The 9,799-nt window shown below is 40.6% G+C and overlaps 1 protein-coding gene across 1 annotated transcript in view; it reads left to right on the top strand.

Annotated features, from left to right (window-relative positions):
• The first annotated feature begins 133 nt into the window (after positions 1-133).
• The window catches only part of sgk1 (serum/glucocorticoid regulated kinase 1), an 82,202-nt gene continuing 72,536 nt past the window's right edge, over positions 134-9,799 (top strand). Inside the window, exons 1-2 of the mRNA XM_062044689.1 lie at positions 134-271; positions 6,467-6,667. Coding sequence (XP_061900673.1) covers positions 149-271; positions 6,467-6,667 — 324 coding nt within the window. The 5' untranslated portion in view covers positions 134-148. The remainder of the gene's footprint in view (positions 272-6,466; positions 6,668-9,799) is intronic.

Genomic DNA, 9,799 nt, shown 5'->3' with positions numbered 1-9,799 from the left:
CTCTCTTCCACACGCGCAGCGCAGTAGCATCTCACTCATCCCCGGATTTCACGACATTCCCTCATGCCCTAACCCTGCGCTTTCTGTGTCAGTCTCTCCGCCCGTCACACTGGGATCTACGGAGGCAAGTGGGGTGCCAGTGTCGGCCATGAAGCTGGTCAACAGAGGAGGAGGAGGAGGCGGTGGAGGAGGAGAAGCAGGTGCAAATGGAGGAGAGAAGTCAGCGTTTTCTTTCAAGAAGTGCTCTCCTTTCCAGTTTGTGAAGAGGAAGGTGAGTTGGGATGACACGCACAAAAACAAACATGTTGAAGGATAGCTTTAGAGTCTCTGCCTACACATGCACACACATTCTCATTGTGTGTGTGTCATGTGTGTATGCCAAAGATGATGTCATTGTAAGCGGGCGGTGCTGATCATGTGCTGTGTTTACTGTGTGCACACGCTTCACAAAACACTGTTGCGTGTGCGCGCACCACAAGTGTCTGCTGGGCAAGAAGGAAAGAAATACATGGAAATGATGATGTCACCCCGCTGGGCCAGGCTCTATATTGTATATCATTTCGGATCAACTCTGCTCGTGCTGCAGAACTAGACGACAAGGCTCATTTCCTGTGCGATGTCAATGGTTGGTGACATTAAATGGTTTCTTCGGGTGGTGAGAGTACACTCACTGGCCACTTCATTGGGGTTCACCTACCTGCACACACCTTACAACAGTGGTCCCCAACCTTTTTGTAGCTGGGGACCGGTCAACGCTTGAAAATTTGTCCCACGGACCGGGTGGTGGGGGGTGGGGGGTGGGGGTGGGGGGTGGGGCGGTTTGTGGTGGGATGGGGGGTGATTTTTTTTATTTTTTTTTTTCATAAAGAAATACAATCATGTGTGCTTTCGCACTGTATCCCTGCAGACTGTATTGATGTATATTGACATACACATACACAATATGTATATATCGTGTTTTTTATGTTGATTTAATTTAAAAAAAAATTTTTTATTTTTTTTTATTTTTTATTTCTTGCACGGCCCGGTACCAATCGGCCCGGTTGTTGGGGACCACTGCCTTACAAGATCCAATACAAGAACGGTTTCATATCAATCAATCACACTGTATTTATAAAGCTCTTTTCATACATTTTGTCAAAAATGACAACAGTTTGTCCTTCATACTGTTGACAAAATAATAGGTTGATAAATGACACAATATATTACTGCATTTGTCAAATTAGGAGCCTTTGTTTGTTTACTTACTACTAAAAGACAAGTTGTCTTGTATGTTCACTATCTTATTTAGCCAATAACGCAATTTTTTGTGGTCTCTTTATTTAGAAAAGTATCAAAATACATTTTGGCAACAGTACCGATACCAAAATATTGGTATCAGGACAACCCTACACTTAATATTCAGCCTTTTAAACAAAATTTGGACTTGCTCACTCTGAGGTGTACTCGCTTGTGTTGCCAGCTATTGACACAATAATGACTGTCTGGCCTAGTTGGACTGAAATACATCAACTTACGGGCTCAATTTGGTTCCAACTCAAAACACTCATACCTCAAATTAGGGCCATCCATTGCAATCAATTTAATCCTTGCTTGGCCCCCCCAAAACACCACAATGTTATCATGTTGTATGCCTTTTTGTAGTTTTATTAAATAATGTAATACTATTGTACAATATTTACCTTTGGTAGCCTGCCTATCCGTCGTTTAACAACAGGAATTTTCATGGTTGTTAATGTTGCACTCGGACGTCCTTGAGTGATGGATCGGAGAGGTCCATTCCTCTGCAGAGATAGGACAACCTTCCAGAAGGACAACCATCTCTGTACCAATTCACCCATCATGGGGACGGCGTGGCGCAGTTGGGAGAGTGGCCGTGCCAGCAACCTGAGGGTTCCTGGTTCAATCCCCACCTTCTACCAACCTTGTCACGTCCGTTGTGTCCTTGAGCAAGACACTTCACCCTTGCTCCTGATGGGTCGTGGTTAGGGCCTTGCATGGCATCTCCCGCCATCAGTGTGTGAATGTGTGAATGTGTGTATGAATGGGTGAATGTGGAAATAGTGTCAAAGCGCTTTGAGTACCTTGAAGGTAGAAAAGCGCTATACAAGTATAACCCATAAAAGAAATGCAACACAAAGTGCTTTACAAAGTTAAAAACAATACCCCGGTGACCCATATCCCCCATTATCACATACGTACACACACAACATAAATACAAGTGCAACTATATGGACAAATGATTGCATGGCTGAGTACAGAGGAGACATGTGAGTAAACACTATCACAGGAGCCATCTGCAATTTTAATTTTAATTTTATTTTTTTATTTTTTTGTCATAAGTAAATACAATCATGTGTGCTTACGGACTGTATCCCTGCAGACTGTATTGATCTATATTGATATACAATGTAGGAACCAGAAATATTAATAACAGAAAGAAACAACCCTTTTGTGCGAATGAGTGTGAATGAGTGTGAATGGGGGAGGGAGGTTTTTTGGGTTGTTGCAATAATTGTAAGTGTATCTTGTGTTTTTTATGCTGATTTAATTTTTTTTTTTAAATATATATTTTTTTATTTTTTTAATTTTTTTAAATTTCTTTTGCGGTACCAATCGATCCACGGACCGGTACCGGGCCGCGGCCCGATGGTTGGGGACCACTGGTGTAGGGGACACTGGTTCTATGGAATATACAAAATAAGACAAATAGTGGAGTCCAGCCCTCCAGTCCTTTGCTTTCTGGAAATGTGGCCCCCAAAACAATTTAGTTGAATATCCCTGTTCTATAGACAGAACAAAAGACATCCGAAAATGACGTGAGTTATATTCAAACAAGGAAATTAAGGAATTTACTTGTTAGCTTATGTCATTAGTGTGCCATGTGACTCGTGTGTGCTCATCAGTTATCATGTTGACCCGCAGCATTCAAGGTTTTTCCATTCTTCACATTTAGTCCCGACATGTCGCCCCATCATAAACATCACATCATCGTTTGTGTGCGTGTGCATGTGTGTGTTTGTTTTTCTGTGTGTGTGTACAGCAGGATGAGCCATGTGGTATAGTATAACATAGGCTATCTTCTCACTGAGAAAAAAACTATCAATAAAGTCCCGATTATTAGGAAATAGCGCCCTATTATTTTAGTGATATTCTTACTCTTTTGCGTGTGATTACTATTGTAAGTTTCAACTTCTATCTAACCTCTATATGCAACTACACAGATTTTTACCTCTCTAAATCAGTGTTTTTCAACCTTTTCTGAGCCAAAGCACATTTTTTTTAATTGAAAAAATTCTGAGTCACACCACCAGCAGAAAACATTAAAAAACGAACCTCAGCAGCCGATATTGACAATAAAAAGTCGTTCTCGTAATTGTTGGTTATGAATTCAAGCCATAACCAAGCATGCATCCCTATAGCTCTTGTCTCAACGTTGGTGTACTGTCACGACCTGTCACATCACGCCGTGACTTATTTAGAGTTTTTTGGTGTTTTCCTGTGTGTAGTGTTTTAGTTCTTGTCTTGCGCTCCTATTTTGGTGGCTTTTCCTCCTTTGTTGGTATTTTCCTGTAGCAGTTTCATGTCTTCCTTGAACGCTATTTCCCGCGCCTGCTTTGTTTTAGCAATCAAGACTGTTTAAGTTGTGCGGACGCTATCCTTCTTTGTGGGGACATTGTTGATTGTCATGTACGGATGTACTTTGTACTTTGTGCTCAACACGCTGTAAGTCTTTGCTGTCGTCCAGCATTCTGTTTTTGTTTACATTGCAGCCAGTTCAGTTTTAGTTTCGTTTTGCAAAGCCATCCCTAAGCTTCAATGCCTTTTCTTAGCGGCACTTAGCGCCACTCAGCGGCACTCGCCTTTTGTTTATTTTTGGTTTAAGTGTTAGATACCCTTTTACCCACTCAACAACGGCACATTTGCGGATTATCATTACTGGTTTGCAAAAAATATTTTAACTGAATTAGGTGAAATTACATAATCTCCCACGGCAGACTCACTCATGGCACACTAGTGTGCCACGGCACAGTGGTTGAAAAACACTGCTCTAAATAATTGTTTTTGTAAAATGTTGACATATTTTTGTTGTATTAAGATTATTTCCTCAAAAAAACTACTACTTTATTCTCATGTTAACGTGTTTTTTTCTACAAGAAATGTTAACAAGTTTTCTTTTATTTTGATATAACTGCAAGTTTAAAATTCGATTTGATTCTTGTAATTTTAGATATTTTGTACAAACTATGTTGCTTATTTTGTACAAACTATGTATGCTTATGTTTCTTTTATCTAATCAAATTTCAACCTCTTTCCTGTGTTACAAGAAACATTTTCCCTCATAATTACTACTGTATTGCTGCTCATTTAAAGTTATAGACCAGGGGTCCCCACCGCATTGGATTAAAAAAATTTGGTCAGGGGCTGGGCTGTATATATATATATATATATATATATATATATATATATATTGACCGGCTTCTGTTAAGAAGAAGGTTAAATCAGTCGGATGAAACTCAGCAGCAGGAAGAAACCCACAGTCCGCAGAGCATCAGCACCCTGCAGGATGAGGGGGAAGCTTCAGGCAGAACCACCAGTCCAAGACCATACCCAGTACACCGCAAAAAGGAAAACATGCAAGGACGTAAGCCGTTGGTGAAATGGCCAAAGTCTAACAGCAAGGAGTGGGAAACGGAGGGTGTGGCATGGAGGGGGGTGTACCTGGGACGCTAGGTACACCGTTGAGCCCTCTGGAGACGTCGTGGGCTTCAATCAACGAAACGTCGATGAAGCAGGGTGCCCACCCGAAGACCCCAATGACATACTTACCCTCCCTTTCACCACTCCACACCGACTGCTACCGTCAGGATTTTTCCTACTTACCAAGGGATTGAAACATCTAGTTCTATTTGCTTTACTGATCTTCTGGAAGAAAAACCCAGTGACTGTTGTGAAAGTGCAGCTGACGACATGGGAAAGACCATGTGACAGCTTGTAAAGACAGCTGACAGGAAGAAATAGACCCCAACGGGGCTGTTATGGGCTAGCTACCCACAGCAGCAGGCTCCGTCACCCTATTAGGGCTAGGGCACAAGAGCCACCTTATCTGGCTACAGAAAGTTCAAGAAGAACAATACCCCTAGAGTCTGCGAGAGCAGGGGCGCAAGAAGACTCACAGGCTGATCTCCCGGTAACGACCCTTGGAATGGACACGACAATGAATGAAGGTAGTAGTAACACTCTTGAGAAACCAGCAGTTGAACATGTTCTTCAGACGTGTGTGTGTGGTTGGGCTAAAGTAACATCAACCCATGGTCTTAAAGTTCACCAAGGATGGAAGAAATGCCTGAAAACCCCTAACCCAGGGCCCCGCATTGACCGGCTTCTGTTAAGAAGAAGGTTAAATCAGTCGAATGAAACTCAGCGGCAGGAAGAAACCCACAGTCCGCAGAGCATCAGCACCCCGCAGGATGAGGGGGAAGCTTCAGGCAGAACCACCAGTCCAAGACCATACCCAGTACACCGCAAAAAGGAAAACATGCAAGGACGTAAGCCGTTGGTGAAATGGCCAAAGTCTAACAGCAAGGAGTGGGAAACGGAGGGTGTGGCATGGAGGGGGGTGTACCTGGGACGCTAGGTACACCATTGAGCCCTCTGGAGACATCGTGGGCTTCAATCAACGAAACGTCGATGAAGCAGGGTGCCCACCCGAAGACCCCAATGACATACTTACCCTCCCTTTCACCACTCCACACCGACTGCTACTGTCAGGATTGTTCCTACTTACCAAGGGATTAAAACATCTAGTTCTATTTGCTTTACTATATATATATATATATATATATATATATATATATATATATATATATATATATATATATATATATATATATATATATATATTCCGAGCACGATGATGTCACGTTATCGATGGGAAAATGCATTTTTAGACAATATGATTTGCCTGAGTGGCTGGGAGACCCCGAGCAGTAGAAGGACACATTTAAAAAAATTATAATTAAAAAAAACATTAAAAAATAAATAAATAAATGTTTTTAATTTTTTTAATTTTTTAACTTGGGATTTCCCACGGGCCTGATTTTGGACGCTGGCGGGCAGGATGCGGCGTAGTTTGGGAACCCCTGTTATAGATGTTGGTACACAAAATAGGTCGGTCAAATATGTTCCCTGTGTCTCAAGCTCAGCGTGGTGCTGTTGGACCACAGCCTCATTGACCATTAAGGCTGCACAGTTCTTGTTCACAGTTCTTTGAAAGTCGCTGCACTTTTTACACAAACAAGTCAAACCGACAGCTCAAGATTTGTTCAGACAAGCTTCAACAAGGCACACATTGGTCTGCAAACTCCAATACTTGTTTTGCTGTCAAGTGTGTGTGACAATCATTGGTACTTTAACTTTTAACTTTAACTTAAGTGTAATGACACCTTTACATTTCTCTAATAAGGTGCGAAGATGGATGAGGAATCCCAAGGTGAGCGTGGAGAAGGTCCAGGGCAAAGGTCTCATCTGCCCAAAGTGTCCTTTCTCTGACGAGCTGTGTAACACACACTTCCCCTCGCCGTACCCCTGCTGCCACTACGCCGGCTTGCACGGCGCCAACCGCTACCATGCCGAGCCGCCATTGCCGTGTTCCAAAGGCTGCAAGGTGAGGGAGACACAACATTGGGTACACCTGCACCATCAAATGACATGTGGTATAGAAACACATATGATAAAGGTTTTAGTTCCCTTCATTACATGCATACAAGCTCACAGAGTATGTTACTAATTTACCGTTTTACAATTTAAGGAGTCATTTGATGACTGTACAAATGATATATTTTCAATGATAATTTACAGCAAGGCCCTGTGATGAGGTGGCGACTTGTCCACGGTGTACCCCGCCTTCCGCCCGAATGCAGCTGAGATAGGCTCCAGCACCCCCACGACCCCAAAAGGGACAAGCGGTAGAAAATGGATGGATGGATGGAATTTACAGCAATAAAGTCGTCATATTACAAGAATAAACCAAAAGTAGTACTTAGTTGTTTTCCTTAAAATGAAAACTGTACAGTTTGTTGTTTCAGTTTAAAAAAATAGTTTGGTATTCTTTTAATACAATCTATGGTAACCATTATAGTTATTTTCGACCAGATGTTCTTGTGTTGTTGTTTTCCTGTAATATATATATTTTTCCTGTTGTAATTGTATTTACATATAATTATTATATACACTATAATATATTACTGAGTATATATGTATATATAAACTATTATCTTGCATTATTGACACTTTTGTCTAAAAAAGTGACAGAAATGTTGCTTTATTTCAAGATTTTTCATCCTTCAATTCTTCTTATGTATATACGTATTCTATGTATATATGTATTTATTTTAGATATCATCAAAAGTATTATATTTCACAATACAATATACCATATTACTTATGCATAATGCATGAACATATATCACAACAAATATTTTCAAATTTACAACAATATTCTCGTACAATTTTTTTCTCGCGTAATGGTGCGTTGATTCTTGTAATGTTACCATTGTGGAAAAAAATGCTAGGTTTTTACTAATATTTTTTGGCCTCGTTAAGTTTTTCTTCTTGTGAAATGTGAACAATAGACCAGCAGATGTAATATGTAATATTATACAATAGAGCAGTGGTTCACAAATGGGGGTACGCGTACCCCTGGGGGTACTTGAAGGTATGCCAAGGAGTACGTGAGATTTTTTTTAAATGTCTGTCAAAAAGAACTGTGAAAATAAATGCAACAATGCAATATTCAGTGTTGACAGCTAGATTTTTTGTGGACATGTTCCATAAATATTGATGTTAAAGATTTATTTTTTTGTGAAGAAATGTTTAAAATTAAGTTCATGAATCCAGATGGATCTCTATTACAATCCCCAAAGAGGGCACTTTAAGTTGATGATTACTTCTATGTGTAGAAATCTTTATTTATAATTGAATCACTTGTTTATTTTTTAACAAGTTTTTAGTTATTTTTATATCTTTTTTTCCAAATAGTTCAAGAAAGACCACAACAAATGAGCAATATTTTTGCACTGTTGTACAATTTAATAAATCAGAAACTGATGACATAGTGCTGTATTTTACTTCGTTATCTCTTTTTTTCAACCAAAAATGCTTTGCTCTGATTAGGGGGTACTTGAATTAAAAAAAATGTTCACAGGGGGTACATCACTGAAAAAAGGTTGAGAACCACTGCAATAGAGCAACTAAGAAGACCTATGGTCATCGGACACCTCATTAGGTACACGCTTACAATCCAGCTAAAGTAGAAGACATGCAATGTGGAAATAATAATAAATCTTCAATCTAGATTAAAATAAAGTAAATTACATAACAACACTAATGTCCCTAAGCTCCCTCGCTCTGCCAATTAATTAATTGGTGTGAGTAAACAGACGTCAAAGCAAGTGAACATGACTCCATGCTTCTTTTTTGTCTTTCTTTCCGTTCCCTTTAAACTGCACCATAACTGTTGTTACCTCACATACCCATCACACACATACACACACACACACACACACACACACACACACACACACACACACACACACACACACACACACACACACACACACACACACACACACACACACACACACACACACACACACACCGTTGTTCATTAATGCTGTAGCAGGTGTTTGCCATGTTGTCTGGTAGTTATGTCACCGCTAGAGTGATATTTATCCCAGTTATCATGCCCATCATGCCCATTGCCTCTCTCTGTGTGTGTGTGTGTGTGTGTGTGTGTGTGTGTGTGTGTGTGTGTGTGTGTGTGTGTGTGTGTGTGTGTGTGTGTGTGTGTGTGTGTGTGTGTGTGTGTGTGTGTGCGTGCGTGCGTGCGTGCGTGCGTGTGTGTGTGAGTGTGTGTATGTGTGTGTGTGTGTGTGTGTGTGTGTGTGTGTGTGTGTGTGTGTGTGCGTGAGACGATGAGTCATCACTGCCCCAGTATGCACTGTTTGTGTGTGCGTGTGAGGGGAAGTGTGTGTGTGTGTGTGTGTGTGTGTGTGTGTGTGTGTGTGTGTGTGTGTGTGTGTTTGTGTGCGTGTGCGTGTGCGTGTGCGTGTGCGTGTGCGTGTGCGTGTGAGAGAGAAACAACAATGTTAGGATGGTGCCATTCTTTATTTTCCCAATTTTTCTAATGGTAATATTTTGCTCTGTTTTTGTATCTATCTCTTTAGCTATTCAACATCCAACACCACTGTCTCACTGGGGATACCAGAGCCTGTTTTTTTACAGCATAATAAGTGTTCACCTTTTTCAAAAGATTGACTTTGACAGTACTCGTCTTGTATTTGACCCGACATGTTGTTGGCAAATAGTGTGTCATCAGTGGACACTATCTAAACACTGACATAAGTCACCATGTCATAGGGTTGAGTTTACTTGAACTAGGATTGGATGTTTCCCAAAAGTGAGCACAATTCTCTCACATTTCAGCAATAACTTCCAAAGGGACACTACTTTAGAAATTGGATGTACTTTAGAGTGGTCAGTGTACAGCTTGCATAGCAGTATATGTTTGCTATCAATACACAGCATACAAGCAAGCACAGCTCATAGTGAACACGTCCAAATTGTGTCTTTACCACTGCCTTAAAGCTCTAGAGCATGGAATTAAGCAGAACTGTGACATAAAAAACTATTTGTGGTTAAAAAAAATGTTTTAAATTGATCAATCTAACCAATGTGGTATCGACTACATGTTAAAGTTAAAGCTCCAATGATAGTCACACACACACTAGGTGTGGTG

Source organism: Entelurus aequoreus, linkage group LG04 (assembly GCF_033978785.1).
Source record: "Entelurus aequoreus isolate RoL-2023_Sb linkage group LG04, RoL_Eaeq_v1.1, whole genome shotgun sequence".
Lineage (NCBI taxonomy): Eukaryota > Metazoa > Chordata > Actinopteri > Syngnathiformes > Syngnathidae > Entelurus > Entelurus aequoreus.
Note: the sequence above shows the minus strand (reverse complement) of the source record. Positions and strands in the feature narration are given on the sequence as shown.